General features: G+C 41.0%; 1 protein-coding gene across 1 annotated transcript in view; it reads left to right on the top strand.

The window, feature by feature from the left end:
- Positions 1-20451, top strand: part of LOC130121572 (astrotactin-2) — a 570216-nt gene that overhangs the window by 444390 nt on the left and 105375 nt on the right. The window contains exon 15 of the mRNA XM_056290419.1: positions 19962-20086. Coding sequence (XP_056146394.1) covers positions 19962-20086 — 125 coding nt within the window. The remainder of the gene's footprint in view (positions 1-19961; positions 20087-20451) is intronic.

Here is a 20451-nt window from a genome sequence, read left to right on the forward strand (position 1 = left end):
ACGAGACTGCCTGCAATTAGGACTAAGTACAAGACAAGTCTTACATAAATACAGGTTTGGACTCCAAGAGAAACACTATTCATAGTGTAACATCCAGAGATGTGTCATGCTCTTATTCTGAGGTTTTCCTGTTTGTAGCAGTTGTATCAATTTGATTAAGATAATACAGGTCAACATTATGATAGTGTTTCAACAGCCTTAAGGTGGAGGAAAACAGTATGATTGTAGAGCATGTGGGCTGGTGGGTTTGACAGCATTTGCAGGCACTCTGAGAGCTGACGTATAAATTGATAACACATTTAAGGTGTTTATCTTGCCTGGAGCTCAAAGTGAGTTAAGTTGGGGTGACTTGGGAGGTAGGGGAGGGCATTTTTGCTTCATGCTGCCTGCAAATAATTTGAATCCCGTCTGTTTGTTAAAAAATAAATTAAGGTAGCTTTTGTAGAAGTGGGTGTTGTTCATATAATGTTTACACTTTTGAACTGAATGACAATACATATTTCTTTTTAATCATTAATTGCTTGTCATGGCTGTTACCTTAAGTGATATTGAATGTGTATCTACATAGAAAGCAGATGGTTCAGAGGATGTTTAATACTAGGGACGTAGTATTTCTTGTTTGATAGATTTTGGAGCCTCAAAATCATTTCTCAATACTCTGAAGAGGAAATTTCTGTTTCTTTGATTTAATTTTTGCTAAAACTTTGTCCGCTTGGGTATAATGACAAATTGATAATCACTCTCTCTGCTAAGAATACCATGTATTGACAGTGGCAATGGCTAACCATGGCAAAGGTCACAAAGGCTAGGGCGTCTAGGCTTATAATTGTGGGAGAGAAAAAGCTAACGTGTGTGTGTGTCTGTGTGTGTGCGTGTGCGTGTGCGTGTGCGCGCGCGCTTCAGCAAATACTGCCTTGGTGAATTTGTATGCTTTTATCCCCACAAATAATTTCCAGCAAAATGGGTTGGAATCTAAGTAGCAAATAAATATGCCTATAGTACTGAAAACTCAAGGCAATGTTGCAACTTAAATTTACACCCCTAAATTAAGAGACTATGATTAGAATGAACGTATTAGTTTTTCTGACGCAGGACATTGTTGATGTCCCTATAATGCCAGTAACATCACGCCCAATTTGCAACAGTGAAAGAGTGGCCTCTAGTGGTGTATAATTTTTTCCACTCAGTTTTCTACCTAGGACATAATAGCATTACAGGCTTAGCATAAGGCCGTTATTTTGAACTGTTTGATTGCCCCCCCCCCAAAAAAAGGTGTTGTTTTTTGTTTCTTTTGGGGGGGTTGTTGTTTTTTGGGGGGGGGGGTTTCCAATTTGTTTCAAGACTTTTACTGGAGCTTGACACTGTCCAAATTTATTAATTTATTTGTTTATTTATTTTAGGTAAACAGAAGTCGGTCTATGAGAAATTACTTATTTGATTGTTCAGTAAGATCATTTCAAGCAATCTCTTACTTTAGAAAGTGATATAATCTGAACAAAATATAATATAGTGAAACATTATATATATATATATATATATATATATATATATATATATATATATATATATATATATATATACACACACACACACACACACACACACACACACACACACACACACACACACACATATATACATATATACATATACCACAGCAGCCAGACAGGTTCAACAGCAGGGTTAGGAGGACCGGAGAGAAACTAGGAGTGTACGCCGCTGAGCTACACCAGTTAGCCTGCAAAGCTTTCCCCAAGTTTGACGAAGGACAGAGGTTCATCCTGGGGGAGGAGGCATTCATTTCCGACATTTCCATGCCATCAGTGTGTGCGTGTGTGTGTGTGTGTGTGTGTTGGTGTGTGAATTAATTAACGCTTTGAGTGGCTGTTGCAGCTAGAAAAACGCTATAAAAATGCAAATTAATTGATAAAACTTTGTTAAAAGAAACACTCAACGGTAGGGAAAGTACTCAACAAATAAGGAGGAAAATAATCCAGTGAGTCAAGTCAATTCTTTATGAGACAGTACAAACCTGTTTCATGCCATAAGCAATCATCAGCTGTGAATAAAGCTACTCGTGAAAGAACATACCATTTACTGCCTCGTCATGCACATCACGTGCACAATGTCCAATGGGGAAGGGAGAGGTGCACCATACAAAAATTCAAAAACACGTGATCGCTAATGGGTATTTGTCTATTGTCATGATCGTGACAATAGACAAATACCCCCCCCCCCCATTTGACCTTTAGCGACCATTATTGCTTATGACCATTATGCATTATGGCATAAACTGGCTTGTACTGTCTCATAAAGAATTTACTTGACTTGCTGGATTATATATGTATGTATGTATGTATGTATGTATGTATGTATGTATGTATGTATATATATATATATGTGTGTGTGTGTGTGTGTGTGTGTATGTATGTATATATATATATATATGTGTATGTGTGTGTGTGTGTGTGTGTGTGTGTGTATGTATGTATGTATGATATACACACAGTCTTTATTTTTACCACATTTCATTTTTGATAGCTGATAGTTTTGAAAAACAGGAAAAAAACTGAAAGTATGAGACGTTATTTCAATATCAATTTAGATTTAACATAATCGCCGAAAATAAGTGATTGTGTAGCAAGGTTATTTATTATGTGTATAGTGTGCATTTTAGTGTTTCAATGAAGTGTGGAGCCTCATAAATAAATTGTATTATCACTGAAAGTGTAGCCTTGTGTGGAAATTAGTACAGGAAACTGTCTCGCTCTGCCCTCACATTACCATCACTGCACAAGTGTACTGAAACATGCACACACACGTGCACACAATCATGCAAGCAAACACACACTAATAGAAGATGTGATAAGAGGTTAAGTGAGGTCAGGTGTACCATGAGAGATTAAAAAAATGTTGTTTACTTTTAGGACTAATGCCTTGCTGATATGGTAATTTAAAATGTATGAGAAACCCTTTCCAGATGTGAACAGGAGTTAAAAATCCATCCATCCAAAATAAAGACAACATTTTTTCGGTGGATGGTTGAATAAAACCAGGAGATCTACCCCGTCTGAGTTGTGCAGCATTGAACAAGAAAGAGGTCCTATTATCTCAGTAGGATTAAGGATTTAGGATATTAGTCATCTCCCTGCAATACACCTTAGAAGGAATCTGACTCCTTCACAACCTGTCACCACTCAGTGACATTCATTCAACTGAATTCAATTCAGTGGGTGTGTTATTGGCATGACAAACTAGACATATTGACAAAGCAAAAAGCTGACAAAATATTGTGAATTCATCAAAGTTACAGTAATATATATAACGTTATTAAAAGAAACACTCAATGGTAGGGGAAGTGCTCAACAAATAAGCAGCAAAATAATCCAATAATAATAATAATCCAATAATTTTACTTGACTCACTGGATTATATATATATATATATATATATCAACATATATTAACATATGTTGATATTCCGCTCCTCATTAGTTGAGCACTCACAACACCATTGACGGTTTCGGAAAAAAAAACGCTATCTATCTGTTCCGCCCCCTAGTGGCCAGAGGACCAAGGCGCAACATTTACCACAACAGAACAAACCAAATGTGGGTGCAGCCTCACAAAACCACAACTTAAGCAGGATGAACCACAACGTGAGCAGAAAGAACCACAACTTAAGAAATATTTATTTAATACAAAAACACAGCAACACGGGGACATAGAGCACTAATCAGTGGCACCAAATAAACTATAAACTGAAAAGAAAACCTCTCCCCCCTTAACAGGCGTCAAGCGCCCCTAAATACATGGGTTGGTGCCCACCGCTAAACTAATGAAGAATAACATAAACAAACTACGTGTAAAGTAAATGTAGACCCCAGGGTGTCTAAACTTACCAACTTACCCAAATGTCCCCTATGAGCTTAAACAAGAAAAGAAACAAAGAAAAACTAACCAACAAACAAACATAGGCTGATAAGAGGTAAACTAACTCATAGTCTTAATCAAAAACAAGACAAACACAAAACCCAACCAACCAGCTGCTCGCCTCCTGATACTGCCACTACCCAGGAGAACGAGAGGGATCAATGGAAAAGCTAGGACTATATATAGGAGGAGGAGGAGCAGGGCGTGGCTAATTGGTGATACGGAGCAGGTGTGTTGATAGACAGTGGATCCAAGCTGCAGCTTCTGTAAGAAAGGGAATGATGGAGACACTAGGGGGAGACAAAACCACAACACACCAGGACAGAGCGACACATCCATACAACATGCAGGCCTGCATACATTAAACACAAAAACAATACGGGACGTCACGCTATCTATCAATATATATACATATACTATATATACATATACTATATATACATATACTATATATATATACTATATATATATATACATATATACATATACTATATATATATATATATAGTGTTTTTTTACAGAAACCGTCAATCATGTAAAGTGCTCGAAAAATGGGGAGTGAATTATTAAAATGGATGTAGGAAAAAAAATTTAATAGCAGTACAAGCCTGTTTTGCGTGCCACACACTCATCATCTGCCAAGTTGGCTATACAACAAAGAAAAAAACCCAGCGAATAAATGCTATGTTGCCTCGCACCACGCCCCGAGTTGTGATGCACAGCAACCAATGGGAGGATAGGAAACATTTGAAAAGTAACATCAGGATCATTACAACCAATGAGGGAGGGGCTGGGGCTCATTTTGAAACAAGTAAGGTTTTAAAGGGCCGGGGCACTGTTGGAATAGCATACTTTTAAAATATAACAATCTAAAATAACATCCAATGGGGTACTTTACGTACATCATTTAGTGGAGTGGGTCTGGAGCACAGCCGAAAGAGCAGACAGGTAAAACATAAAAATACAATATCCAATAACAGTCACCACATGTATATCATCCGATAGAAGGTGTGTGTGTGTGGGGGGGGGGGGTAATAAAGACAATAGCTTATTTAATTGTAAAGCAGATTTTTTTCTGTGTCTACAGCTGGTGGCCAATTAATTTCTGCTGTTCAAGGTGGACATATCAGGCTTGCAAATAATAAAATATTTCTCTGCTAAGCATAGGTTACATCTTTTGCTGCTAGTTGAATATGCATTGCTCTTCATAAGGATTTTCCATGAGATAGAGCAACTAATATTCTTGTCCACCAATGACCAAATGTGGCAGCTCAAGGCTGTTGCATTTCTTGAATGTTCATTTCTGAAGCTACTCATATGGGCGTTAAACTAATTTTAAAAGGGCCCTCTGTTAGTCCGATGTAAGACTCCACTTTGCAGTTGTCTTCTCTTGTCACTGATGCCTTGTAAAAGACTCCCTCTGTCTGGCATTTTCCTTCAAGAGGACATGGTTCCTTAGCATGGCAGTTGCAGTTGGAGGTGTTTTGTTTGCATCGAGGGGGTCTGTGCCTTGCCCATGATGCTAGTGTTGTGGGATGAATAACCTGCTGAACATTTGGCATGCTGCTGTAGCTCATTTTGACCGTGTTCGTGTTGAATATTTTTCTTAGTTGGTGGTCTGGGGTAAAGCACTCATCTAAAAGTTTGAAAAATATTTTTTCCAATAGTAGAGGCCACGGTGTCACTGTAGGGAGGATTATACCAGGTGATGTTCTGCCTTCTGCTGCATTTTTTTTTTTTTTGCTGGCTGTCGCTAGTTGATGGTGGATTGTACTTAAGCTTGAAATTATATCCACCGTTTTATAAGTCTTCTTGGTATGGGGGGGCTGCTTCATTAAAGATGGATTCACTGGATGATAAACATGAGAGTCTCTTATTTATGCTCACTGGGATATTTTTCAAGATAGAGGGCAGATGATTGCTTTCTATGTGGACGTATTGTAGTGTATTATTGAGCTTCATGTATGGCCTGTATGTACCATTTCCAAAGTCTGATGAGGTGCCGAGGAAGTCAATTTGGTTTTTGTTAGCCTCAGTTGAAATTTTTAGCCCATTGTTTGCGAAAATACTGCACATTTTCTTTTTTATTCTCTCGACTTCTCTTGCCGGTTTGTTGCAGACTGCCAGCCCGTTGTCTCTTTATAGCTCGACGTTGATGTCTAAGACCTGTAGTTGGGACAACAAGTACAAGCCCACTAGCTCACAAGTTTCTGCCCCGTCAAAGCTGCCCATGGTCACATCGAATTTGCTGCTACCCTGCTTTGGCCATGGAATTCCCTTGTGATATATAATTGATTCTTTAGCGCGGGTTATAATTGATTCTTTGGTGTGGCTATTATGTCTTTGTCTTGGTCGGATATTGTGGTGAATGCTGAAGCAAAGTCAATAGCTTTATCTAGTCGCGCTTGACTTTTTTATATATATATATTTGTATGTTAAATTATTTTTTATAACTTAGGTATAAAGGTTTTGCCAAATGTGAAGATAGTTAAATTTAGGATTATATTATTATAAATTACATCATATTGTTATCATATTATCATATTATTATATCATATATTCAGATCATATTATATAAATCATATTATAGGATCATATTATTATCGATTCTTAGCATATATCCTATAATTCAGGATAAAACCCACAATTTTTCTTTTGGATGAAAATAAGCTTTCATATCTCATTTTGTACCTCCTCCAACTCCCCCATTGTCATCTGTGTTTTGTTTGTTTTGTTTTGTTTTGGTTTGGTTTGTTTTGTTGCACCAACTGTACAAGCACTGGCTGAATCTGGGGCGTCGTGACAACTGGGACTAGGACAGATGTTAAAAACTGCATTTTTTTTAGTATAAACTATGCTGTTGTGAATACTCTACCATATTGATGGTGCTTCTTACCTTACATGAAATTATTGTACCTCAATGGATGCGGTTTGTGGTGTTGCTGTTTGCTTTAGTGAAGCCTGACAACTCTGTACAGCATTTACTCCGGTCAGCCATGTCATAAATAGTGTAAATGATGCTAGATGATTGCACATTTTTATTTTTTTTAGTTTTTATTATTACATTTCACTTGTTTTGTAAATGAGACTGAAACTAATGTCTTTAAAACATTGTCTATTGGATACTCCGTCCTAGGAAATTCGCAAGTAGTTTCCAGTCATAACTGATTCTCAAAAGCTAATAAAGCTGTGTAGGATATTAACTCTAAGATGCCTGAAATCACTGAACAGATATCCTTCTGGTGTCACTGGCTTGATTCCAACATCTAATCTGCAGTATTTTGCCTAAAAAAAACACAAAAGGAAAGTTATGTTGACTGGTATCATGTATATTGTTAAATATAACACACACACTCACACACACACACACACACACACACACACTCACACAAATGCACACACTTAGCAAAACTAACTTGTTCAGTCTTCATCTACTTACTAAAAAAAAAGAATAGATAGTAGAAAAGTGCATTGCATGAAGTAGCAGGTGAAGTTTGACAAAGATTAAGAGACAGAGGTAAAGGGAAGACTGAGTGAGAGAGGGTAGTGACATGAGAACAGGTTTAACATGTGGTGAACCATGTTTAGCAAGGGGAAAACTGACTGTGTTGGGTTGTGGTCAAATGCAAAACCACCCTGTAATGTTGTGCTCCAATTCTGCATGTGAGCTCCACATATGTTTCAACAACCAAGAAGGATTTCTACATTGTGTTTGTTGATATAGTGATTATGAATACAGAAATAGGGCAGAGAGAGAAGTAGAAAGGAAGAAAAGATAGAGAAAAAGAGAACGTTCACCTCTGAAGTGGCTTTGCATATTCAAATATTAAACATAGCAAACATCAGCTTAACACACATACCATGTGTCGAGCAAGTGTTTGTGTACTGTGTGTGTAAAAGAGAGAGAGAGAAATGATAAGAGATTGGCGAGAGAGAAAGAGCTTCTTTGTTGGTGCAAGTTTTCTGTATGTGTCTGAACTGTCTCACAGTTTGTGAAGTAATGGTTCACTTCCCTGATTCATGTTTCAGTCTTGAATCTTGACCCAATTATCTTCTTTAACAAGCCAAAATTATACGAGAAAAGTGTTCAGTGAGAGAGAGAGAGAGAGAGAGAGAGAGAGAGAGAGAGAGAGAGAGAGAGGAGAGAGAGAGAGAGAGAAAGAGAGAGAGAGTCATAGGGCAAGTTGTCGTCCTGAGCATCAAATCTTGAATTCTAAATTCACTCTTGCCTCTATGTATATCGTTTCACTGCCCAACAAAACGTAATTGCCTCTATATCTGCTCCATAGGGTGCTCTTGACAATCTAGTGTGTCACTTCATCACCATCCAACCTATGCTCTCATCTCCTTTTCTGTACAAAACTGAGTACAACTTAATGAGTCACTCAAGCTCACATGCCAACACTTTGACTATTATTTTAGATTTTAAATCATTTAGTGCAAAGAACTTAAAAAATAAAACATGAGACAAATGTATTACACAATTTTAGAATGAATTGAATTAATTATTTTTGTGTTGTGAAAATAACCTAATTTCTTTCAGAATTGCATGAATATGCTTTCTCAATGTAGTAAGAACACTGAACAGTTTTTCAGTGCTTGACCATCTCTTTTGAGAGGAGTGAAAGCCACAAAATCAACTAGCAGCCACAAAGATGTTTTTAATTTATTTATTTACCCCCCCCCTTTCACCCCAACTGTACCTGTCCAATTAACCCACTCTTCCAAGCCGTCCCGGTCGCTGATCCACACCCTCTGTCGATCCAGGAAGGGCTACAGACTACCACATGCCTCCTCCGATACATGTGGAGTGGCCAGCCGCTTCTTTTCACCTGAATGTGAGGAGTTTCGCCAGGGGGAGGATCACAGTATTCCCCCCAGTATTCCCTCAGTGTGTGGGTGGATCACAGTATTCCCCCCAGTTCCCCTTCTCCCCTGAACAAGCGCCCCGACTGACCAGAGGAGGCGCTAGTGCAGCAGTCAGGACAAATACCCACATCCGGCTTTCCACCCACAGGCACGGCCAGTTGTGTCTGTAGGGACACCCAACCAAGCCGGAGGTAACGCGGGAATTTGAAGCGGCGATCCCCATGTTGGTAGGGAACGAAATAGACCACCAACACATCACCCAGACGCCCCAGCCACAAAGACATGTATCCTCTCCAATAACCAAGAGGGGTTTAAGTTAATGACATTGACCAATGATGTGAGATCATCAGGGACATAGGGGAGTAGACCTGAGGCTTTAGACTTTAATGGGAGACCTCTAGATATTGTACAACAGATTGCTGTCGAGCAACTTCGTAGGGAATTCAAAGGCAATTCTCTATTTCATCAGTTTCTTTCAAGCCCAAAACATGAGTCAGTGCTGTGAACAAAATAAATAAAGGAATAAAGAAAAGGAGCTCTTAGTGGGGTGTCAAGGAAACAGTCCACATTTGGGTCTGAAAATCCATAAAGCTGCATATCGGCTTGGTCCACACACCTCCTTAGGTCCTCAAAACCTCAGTGCAAAGCTGGTTGATTTAATTTGGCAATCAATATGTTTTCTGTGAGCACCAGCCGTGGTAATCTTTTTACAGCACCTCTCCACTCCTGCTCTCTTTCTCTCCCCTCTCATCCTCTCATTCTTTGCCCTTCAGTCAATCCTTCCACCCCTACTCTCTTACACTTGGGCTGTGATTGCTTTTAATGGGCTTTGTGGTTAGGGGAAGGAGAGAGAAAAAGAGATGGAGGGAGAGAGAAAGAGAGGATGAAAAATTGATATGAAGAGTGCATTCACCCCGCTCTGTCTTTTTGGCACAAGGTCTTTGTTCTGAGACTAGCTCTCATAAAGAGGATTATGGGGGAAAAGGTTGCTGCCTCTCACCATGCTCCTGAAGTGCAGCAGCACAACCCATTTTTGTCTTGAAATGGAACGTCAATACTTATGGTTCATCCTCGTTGCAAGCTATACAAATAAATGAGGCATTCAGCCTCAGCAATACAATAACAGTGGTAGAATATGTCTGTCTGCTTAAAAAGGAATATCAATATTTGATCTTGGATATTTTGAAGGTAATTGTGCCCCTGGCAAAGGCGGTGACAAAGAACTGGAGTTGGTCCTGAGCGCTGCACTGAAGCTGCCCACTGCTGCTAGTGTACACAACTGCCCACTGTTTCTAGTGTGTTTATAGAGGACTGGTTAAATGCAGACAATGAATTTCATTAGATGTACGGTAAAGATAAAGTATCTTCTTTTTCTTCACCTTCTTAATTGTTTTCACTTTTGAGTCTGAGTCTAATAATAATCCACACCAAAGCGAAGTAGTTACAAGAAGAGATGCGGAAGTTCAGATATATATTTGCAAATTCTGAAAGTATTGCAAACATCACTTTGAAGATAACACATACGAACATCACATTAGCTATGTATTCCCACTACCTTGTTCTGTGTCACCTCTCATCTCAGTATGGTTCTTGCCTCTACTTTTTCCCTTTCCCCTCTAAAATGCTCTCTCTTTTCTTTGTAAATTTCACTCTTTCTCTCACCCTTGCAATTATTGTCTCTAGCTGAGAAAGAAAAGAGAGCAAGAGACTCCAGGGGGTCTATACTTATCTTTGCCTGCAGCATTCTGTCCTGCCTTCAACGAGCACAGCAGAGTTTCCTTTAACAGGCAGCCAAGCTTCAAACACACACACACACACACACACACACACACACACACACACACACACACACACACACACACACACACACACACACACACATACACACACACTTCTTGTCCCTGCGTCATGGCCAAACTTTACATACTCCAGGAAGAAATTTGCAGCTAGAAACTGAAATACACCAGCATCCTTAGATGCTGTGATTCAAAGTAGGAAACATATTAAATATTTTAGGCCCCTTTTGGTTATATTGTAAATAACAATTCCCCCCCCCACCTTTTTTTCTCCCCCAATTGTATCCGGCCAATTACCCCACTCTTCTGAGCCTTCCCGGTCGCTGCTCCAACCCCTCTGCCAATCCGGGGAGGGCTGCAGACTATCACATGGCTCCTCTGATACATGTGGAGTTGCCAGTCGCTTCTTTTCAACTGACAATGAGGAGTTTTGCAGGGGGACGTAGGGCGAGAGAGGACCATGCTATTCCCCCAAGTTCCCCCTCCCCCCGAGCAGGCACCCCCACTGACCAGAGAAGGCGCTAGTGCAGCAACCAGAACCCATACCCACATCCAGCTTGCCACCTGCAGACATGACCAATTGTGTCTGTAGGGATGTCCGACCAAGCCAGAGGCAACACAGGGATTCAAACCGAGATCACCGTGTCGGTAGGCAATGGAGTAAACCAAAAGTAACAACATTTAACGGTATTCAAATAAATATAAAACAGGAATCAGGAATAGTAACAATTTATTGTCATCTTATTCACGCACTTGCGTACACAAAAGAGACAAAATTTCGTTTCTCCCAGCCTACAGCAGTGCAACACAAAAGACAAAAACACACCCAAAACCATCTAAAACCAGAGAGAACAAGGCCAATATATATATATATATATATATATATATATATATATATATATATATATATATATATATATATATGTACACACAGACAGTCAACAGCACAGTCCTTTCAGTAAATTTGCAACACAATTCAAAAATTTTACTGTCAGGAACCCCAGCCAGGATGACTGTCGGAACTGCCGGTCTGCATGGGCTAGCAATTAGCTTAGGGTTAGGTTTAGGCCGAGGTCTATGGGCCCACAGGACACAGCAGACCAAGCTCCCTCAGCCGATCCAGCGCTAGCTCTCCCAGCCAGATACATTCGACACACCTCCCCCCCACTCCACACGACGATACAAATGCAGACACAGACAAAAACACTGCACAATCAATGCTAGACGAGGTTGTTGCCAGACCGCCCTCGGTGTTATCTTGGTGTTATCGGAACTGCCGGTCTGCATGGGCTAGCAGTTAGCTTAGCCTGCCCCGCTCTCCCAGCCAATCCAACACCAGCTCTCCCAGCCATCAAATGAAATCGACGATCACAGACATAAATCCTCGTAAAAGTTATTCACATGATGATACAAACTCAGATGTAGACGTGGATAAAGACACTGCATAGTCAACACTGGGTGAGGCCGCTGCAAACATGATACCGCACCACCATCTTCCTACAACGGAAGACATGGTAAAAAAAAAAGACAAAAAGACAGTAAAATAAAAAATAAATGTTTATACACCAATAAAAACTTGTAAAAAAAATACAAAAATAGGAAAATAATTGCTTTATTTTATATCATACTCTTTAAACTAATCTAAATATACATGTACGATATACAAATTTCATTTTTCATATCAGGACAAAGGGCTGTGATTGTTTAGACCCTGTAAGGGAAAAGGGATTGGTGATTATTCTATGGTTTCACATGGTTGTTTTCCTGTTGGCTGATATGAATGCAAAGTGCACGAGCGCATAGCGCAAGTGCATTTAGGGTGTGTCCAAATTCAGTTTTGCTTGTTTAACGGCAGGTAATCTGAGCACTATGTAAGGTGCTAAGCACAAATAGGGTCGTACTTAGTCTCTTAATTAATCATCGGTGTGTTTTGGGCGTAAAATGAAATAAATCAATGACAGTGTCACCTCCCATTCCCTTTAAAAGTCAGTGTGCTTGCACCTTGGCAGATTGCCATTATAATGGCAACTTTTGCCAAGTAGTAGGCATGTTGTTCATTCACAGGTGTATATTACAAAATGAAGCAGGAATATGTATACCCAGCCCCTGAGGATGCAAAAGCCAGTGCATTGGGTTGCATCAGAAAGGGCATCCGGCATTAAACCTTCGGCAAATCAAATATGTAGCTCATAAATCAGATTTCCTTACGGCATCAGTCGAGGCCCGGGTTATCAACGACTACCACCGGTACTATTGACCAGCAGGGTACTGATGGAAACTATGCTACTGTTGGGTGAAGGAGAAGGTGACGGGAAAGGCAGCGGAAGAGGAGGAAGGGTAAGAATGTGGGGATGAGAGTCGGAACTTGGAATGTAGGCACTATGACTGGCAAAGTGAGAGAGCTGGCTGATATAATGGAGAGCAGGAAGGTAGATATACTATGTGCAAGAGACCAGGTGAAGGAGCATCAGAGGTAGGTTCAAACTCTTCTACCATGGTGCGGCTCAGAGGAGAAATTAGGTAGGGGTAATTCTGAAGGAAGAGTATGTCAAGAGTGTGTTGGAGATGAAGAGAGTATCGGATAGAGTGATGAGTATGAAAATGGAAATTGAAGGTGTAATGATGAATGTTATCAGTGCATATGCCCCACGAGTTGGGTGTGAGATGGAAGAGAAAAAATAATTCAGGAGTGAGTTGGATGAAGTGGTGGAGAGTGTACCAAAAGGAGGAGAGGGTGGTGATTTTAGCAGACTTCAATGGGCATGTTGGTGAAGGGAACAGGTGATGAGGAGGTGATGGGCAAGTATGGTGTTAAGGAGAGGAATGTGAAAGGACAGATGTTGGTGGATTTTTCAAAAAGGATGGAATTGGCTGTGTTGAATATATACTTCAAGAAGAGGTAGCGCAGGACGATGTATAAGAGTAGAGTAAAGTGCTCACAGGTGGACTATATCTTATGTGGGAGGCACGATCTGAAAGGGATTAGAGACTTCAAAGTGGTGACAAGGGAGAACAGAGCTAAGCAGCATTAGATAGTGGTCTGTAGGATGACTTTGGACACCAAGAAGAGGAAGTGAGTGAAGGCAGAACCAAGGATCAAATGGTAGAAGTTGAAGGAGGAAGACTGTTGTGTAGAGCTCATGGCGGATTTACGACAGGCACTTGGTGGTAGTGAAGAGCTGCCAGATGGCTGGGCAACCACTCCAGAAATAATGAGGGAGACAGCTAGGAAGGTACTTGGTGTGTCATCTGGACAGAGGAAGGAAGACAAGGAGACTTGGTGGTGGAATGAGGAAGTACATCGAAGTATACAGAGGAAGAGTTTGGCAAGGAAGAAGTGGGATAGTCAGAGAGATGAAGAAAGTAGTCAGGAGTACAAGGAGATATGGCGTAAAGTGAAGAGAGAGGTGACGATCTCTTCACATATCTCTTCTCACTAATCTTTTGCCTATTTCTATTCTCTGCCTCCTCTTTCCACATCATCAGCACTTTCCAATGTATTTTACCTTTCCCTTTTTCTCTTTCATATTTCCCATCTTGTCCTGCAATTGTTGTAGATGATTTACACTAAAGCTACCTGTTTCAGGAAATCCAAATTTATTTCCCCACATTGAAAGCTGTTTACAGGAGTCATCACCATGTCTACCACACATAATTTTCACACGTCCTGTCAGATAAGACTTTTCAGTTAAACATTTGCTTTGTTTCTACCCCATTCTGCTATCCTGCAGTCACTCTCTTACCATAAATTTCTTGTAATGACCATTCAGTTGACATTCATTCATTCATTCATTATCCAAACCGCTTATCCTGCTCTCAAGGTCACGGGGAAAGGGGTTGGCCCCCTTTAGTCGAGTGGTCAGTTGACATTATTATTAATTATTTCCTTTGCCAGTGGGTCGTCACCCCTAAATGATCATCATTATCTCAGACGTCTTCCCGTGGTCTTCAATACCGTATCCTCATTAAAAAAATAGATAAATAAATTATTTTTAAAAAAAACCCAAAAAGCTTTATCACACAATTCCTTTCCCCACAGTCTCGCAAACAGTCCCTTCTCACCCTGGGAGTCTGTCACGAGTTTTCCTCAGGGGAGGTAGACTCCCTGGGTCTTGGGTGATTTTACAACCCCTTGACCAGACTGCCCGGACAGATTTAATCCGTGCAGAGTGGGTCAAAGAAGAATACGAGTTAAGCATCCCGGACAAGCCCCCAAATTGTCACGGCAATTATTTAATTCCATTCTGACATTAAATTAGGAGTGAGACAAAAAATATCTTACAGCATTGTCACACTTTGATATGTTTAATATGCACAGATGCCCAAGCCCAGATACTGAAGTATACCCTGATCTCAGAGCACACTCCCTTTGTGCCATGCGGCACAAACATGCTTATTGTTTCACAATGGTATGTACCCAGAGTGTCTCCTTAATCCTGTTCGGATGAATTAGCTTATCTATATTGCTGGACTGTCATCCCAATGGATAACAGAACTTGCCTATTGTTCATAGAGTTCATATATCAGGTCTCCCCTCATCCTTATCTTCTGTTGTAATTCTCCAGCACTATTCTGTCAGAACTTGTTACACTCTAGTGAGTTTTGTACACATGACTTTGCTGTCAACAAACAGCTAACCATGGGGCTTTATTAGTTACCACAGAAAAAGGCACTCTAGCACCACCTTTCACCTGCTACACGAGTCCCAAACACCCATCCAAGCAATGTAAACTTAGTATAGCTGATATGTGGTCAAAGATTAATTGTAAGCAAACATTTCTATATGAATTGCCCTGACAACCAGAAAATGACAACTGCATTGGTCTGAAACTAGTGAATACATTAAAACTGCACTTTGGCACTGTTTTGCGCCAGGTGTGAAATAGAGCCCCAAGTCTTCATTAGCAACAGATAAATAGTGATATTGGATAAATATCAGAATGAAAATCAGAATCATGTTTATTAGCCATGAGGGTTTGTACATACATGGAATTTAACTCCAGTTTCGTGGCAGTCTGTGTACTTAACATAGAATAACAACACTGCATTACACCAATGTTCAGGTATATACATAAGGATTGACTACATACAGGGGAATTAAGAGGCGATAAAGTGCTATGGCACAGATAATATATCAGAGATGATGAAATAAATATTAGCAGGTTACTTACTTACATGCCTGAGGTAGATGGACATGACATAGTGTACCAGTATATGTACAATGTACAGTGCAATATGTACAAAATGGTTGGATGTATTTAAAAGTATTAAGTGTTCATTTGAATGACAGCCCGCAGAAAGAAACTGTTTTTATAGCTGGTTCTTTTGAAGTACAGTGTTCTGTAGCGCCTACCAGAGGGGAGGAGTTGGAACAGATTGTGACCAAGTTGTGATGGGTCTGCAGTGATGTTGCCTGTCCATTTCCTGACTCTGTAGGTCCTGAATGGAGGGCAGGTTGGCACCAGTGATTTTCTGAGATTTAACTGTCAATTGTAATCTGTCCCTGTCCTGTTTGGTGGCCGAACCAAGCCAGACAGTGATGGATGTGCAGAGGACAGACTGGATTATTGCAGTGAGGAACTGAATCAGCAGTTCCTGAGGCAGGTTGAACTTACTGAGCTGGCAGAGAAAGTACACTCTCTGCTGAGCCCTTTTGATTATTGTGTCTATGTTGAATCCCCACCTTAGGTCCTATGAGATTGTGGAACCCAGAAATTGTGGGTTTTCACAATAGACACCATGCTGTTGAGTATGGTGTGTGTGTGTGTGTGTGTGTGTATGGTGTGTGTGTGTGTGTGTGTGTTGGGGGGGTGTTAGGGGACTCCTCTTGAAGTTTAGTGGCGTCTCCACTGTTGTGAGCGTGTTCACCTCCATGTTGTTTTGGCCGCATCAAAGGGCTAGCTGATCAACCTCCCGTCTATATGCAGATTCGTCACCATCCCAGATAAGGCCAATGGTCGGTGTTTCGTCTGCAAACTTAAGGAGTTTAACAGACGGGCCACCTGAGGTGCAGTCATTTGTGTAGAGGGAAAAGAGTAGAGGGGAGAGCAACCATTCCCCGAGGGGCACCAGTGCTGATTGATTCCCCGAGGGGCACCAGTGCTGATTGTTTGGGGGCTGGATGTGATTTTTCTCAGCCTCACCAGCTGCCTCCTGTCTGTCAGGAAAATTTTATTCCAATGACAGATGGTGGCTGGTACAGTGAGCCAGGTGAGTTTGGAGTGGAGAATATCTGGGACGATGATGTTGAACACTGAGCTGAAGTCAACAAACAGGACTCTTGCATGTGACCTTGGGGAGTCGAAGTGTTGGAAGATGTAGTGCAATCCCATGTTGACTGCATCCTCCACTGACCTGTTTGCTCGGTAAGCAAACTGCAGGGGGTCAAACAGTGGGCCTGTGATTTCCTTCAGGTAGGCCAGCAGTAGTCGCTCGAAGGATTTCATGATGACAGACATTAGGGCAATGGGCTTGTAGTCATTTAATCCTGTGATGTGGGGTTTCTTGGGGACCAGGATGATAGTGGAGCTCTTGAAGCAGGAGGGGACTTCACACAGCTCCAGTGATAGGTTGAAGATCAGTGTGAAAATGGTGGCAAAATGGTCTGCACAGATGTTCAGACAGGAGGGTGACATGCCATCTGGGCCTGGTGCCTTCCAGGTCTTCTGTCTTTGGAAGAGCTGGCGAACATCCTCATCACAGATCCTGAGTGCAGGTGGGGGTTCGGTGGGGTGGGGAGAGTGGCTGGCAGGGAGTGCAGTTGGTTGTGTTGTGGCCGGAGAGAGTGAGGGATGTGAAAGTTTTCTTTTCAAACTTGTAGTAAAACTCATTTAGATCGACAGCCAGTTGATGGTTCCCTGCAGTGTGGGTAAAAATGTGGTAGAATGAAATACAGATATTTTGTTAAAAATGTTTTCCAAACATGAAACTTACAAAAAAATCTATACCTTATATTAACAGTCAAGATCAGTAATAAAGTATAACTATTTACAATTTCATTTAGCAGACGCTTTTATCGAAAGCAACGTACATTTGAGAGTTAATACAACACAAGTGAGGATCTAGTCAGGAGGCGGCAACACAAGTAAGTGTCAAAAACCTAGGTGCTAAGTACTAAATACACAATGTTCTTGTAAACAGAATTGCAATGCTTTTTTTTTTCCAGGATTTTTCCCCCCTTTTTCTCCCCAGTTGTACTTGGCCAATTACCCTACTTTTCCAAGTCGCCTGGTCGCTGCTCCACCCCCTCTGCCGATTCGGGGAGGGTTGCAGACTACCACATGTCTCCTCCGATACATGTAGAGTTGCCAGCCGCTTCTTTTCACCTCAGTGAGGAGTTTCACCAGGGGGACATACATCCACATCCGGCTTCCCACCCGCAGGTCTGTGTTGTAGTCGAGTCACTAAACCTCGAGTCCGAGCTGAGTCTCGAGTCCCCAGTGTTCAAGTCCGAGTCGACTCCAAGTCAAGTCCCCTTTACCCAAGTCCGAGACATCAAGTTTGAGTCTGAGTCGAGTTCCAAGATGGGCTCCAGTGCTCCACTCTGGCACTGTAAAAAAGCTGACATACAAATAAAAAAGGTCTACATTAAACAAAAGTGACACAGCTGTCACCACTTCAAAGGGAGTTTATTTACTTTGTGACATAATAGCCAAACAAATGCACTCGCAAGCACGTGCACACACACCAGTGTTGTAGTTGAGACACTAAACCTTGAGCCTGAGTCGAGTGTCGAGTCCCCAGTGTTCGAGTCTGAGTCCGAGTCCAAGTACGAGTCATCAGTGTTCAAGTACAAGTCGAGTCACGAGTCCTGAAAATCAGGACTCGAGTCGGACTCAGGTCCACGTCCTGTACTCAAGTACTACAACACTGCTGCAGACACAGCCAATTGTGTCTGTAGGGACACCCGATCAAGCCAGAGGTAACACGGGGAGGATTCGACTCGGCGATCCCCATTTTGGTAGGCAACAGTACAGACTGCCATGCCATCCAGATGCCCTCAATATTGTAATGCATTTCAATAAAAGAAAAAATAATCTCTTGTAAACTTGAAACAGAATGGCTGAAAGCAGTGATGGTGGGCACATGTCTCAACAAACTTTGTGGGTCTGCTAATGTCCCCAATAATATTTTAGAAATAATGCAAAAAGCTGCTGTTGTCACTTGATGATAAAAATTACGATCTGACTGTATTGTACAGTTTAATTATTTTTGAAATTATATATTCAATATATCCCACCTACCCAAAAACCAACCATTTAACTTATCCAGTTTTTTTTCTCTCTCAGCATGTGTTGATTTCTTGCCCACTTGACTTGACAGTCAAAATAATTTTGCACAGTAACACTAAAGAGATGGTGAATCAGCTTCTGTATCTCTGATAGAGAAAAAGGCTCTAACGCTATTAATATTGTTTGAATGCATCGCATGCAAAGATGTCAACCAAGAACACATGGTCATATGTGGTTGTGGGTGTATATATGTGCATATATGAACATGGAATATGACCATGTGATTTCACATGTCACACCATTTTGTGTATTATATATGTATAAATTGTATTTTTTTCATATTTGTGTGAAATAAATAAAGTTGATTGATTGATTGATTGATTGATTGATTGATTGATTGATTGATTGATTGAGTGAGTGAGTGAGTGAGTGAGTGAGTGAGTGAGTGAGTGAGTGAGTGAGTGAGTGAGTGAGTGAGTGATTGATTGATTGATTGATTGATTGATTGATTGATTGGTTGGTTGGTTGGTTGGTTGGTTGGTTGGTTGGTTGGTTGGTTGGTTGATAAGATCAGTTGCAAAAATATTTTCTCACAAACTTCCCAACCAAAACAGTACTCATGATTTAACGCAGGGATTTAGCTTCACTCTTCTGCTACATATTCCAAATTTAGTGAAGCCATGGTCTTAATACAATTTTGTTCCAAAAACATTACTGAGCTAGTGATGATTTCACATTTTCTACATTTTCCCTTATCCCTTGATTGGCAACTGATGGAAAGCAGTGAGACTGATTTCTGGAAACCCAGTACTTTTAATAAGATAAAGTAAGGTTGTATTTATTGATCATCTCTGTGTGATGTTTATTTTAGTGTGTATATGTGGCTGGGCTATAATGCATGGCACTATCAGCCTTCACCACCTGTTCCCCCACTGTGAAAATGTTTTGAAGCAGAGCATAGAGGAATAGGAAGAGATAGGTGCAAGTGATATGTTTTCTACTAATGTCTGAAAGATTGAATCACACTCACTAGTTTTCTAATGGTAGTCTTGTCTGTTTTTGTCTATTTTTTTCTTTTTTCTTTCTTTCTTTCTTTCGTTCTTTCTTTGTCCTTTTTTTTTCATTTGTCTCAGGGACAACAACTTCATAAAGGACTTTCCTCAGCTCGCAGACGGTCTCATGGTCATTCCTTTGCCAGTTGAAGAGCAGTGTCGAGGGGTGCTATCTGAACCACTGCCCAACTTGCAGCTTCTAACAGGTGTGTGTGTGTGTGTGTGTGTGTGTGTGTGTGTGTGTGTGTGTGTGTGTGTGTGCGTGCGTGCGTGCGTGCGTGCGTGCGTGCGTGCGTGCGTGCGTGTGTGTGTGTGTCTGATTTTGGAATCTGGAACCCTCATGGTTGTCCCTCATGACTGTCCATGAACCCTCGTGGACAATCAGTCCAGGAATTGACCTGATTGGCTTATTGCCATCATCGCCCAAGAGCTGAAAAGATTCCAGATTGATATTATTGCACTCTCTGAAACCCAGTTGGCTGACCAAGGGCAGCTGAAGAAGTAGAAGGGTGGTTACATTTTTTTTTAGGAAAGGAAAAGCAGCTGATGAGCTGAGGATCCATGCTGTGGG

This window comes from Lampris incognitus, chromosome 12 (assembly GCF_029633865.1).
Source record: "Lampris incognitus isolate fLamInc1 chromosome 12, fLamInc1.hap2, whole genome shotgun sequence".
NCBI lineage: Eukaryota > Metazoa > Chordata > Actinopteri > Lampriformes > Lampridae > Lampris > Lampris incognitus.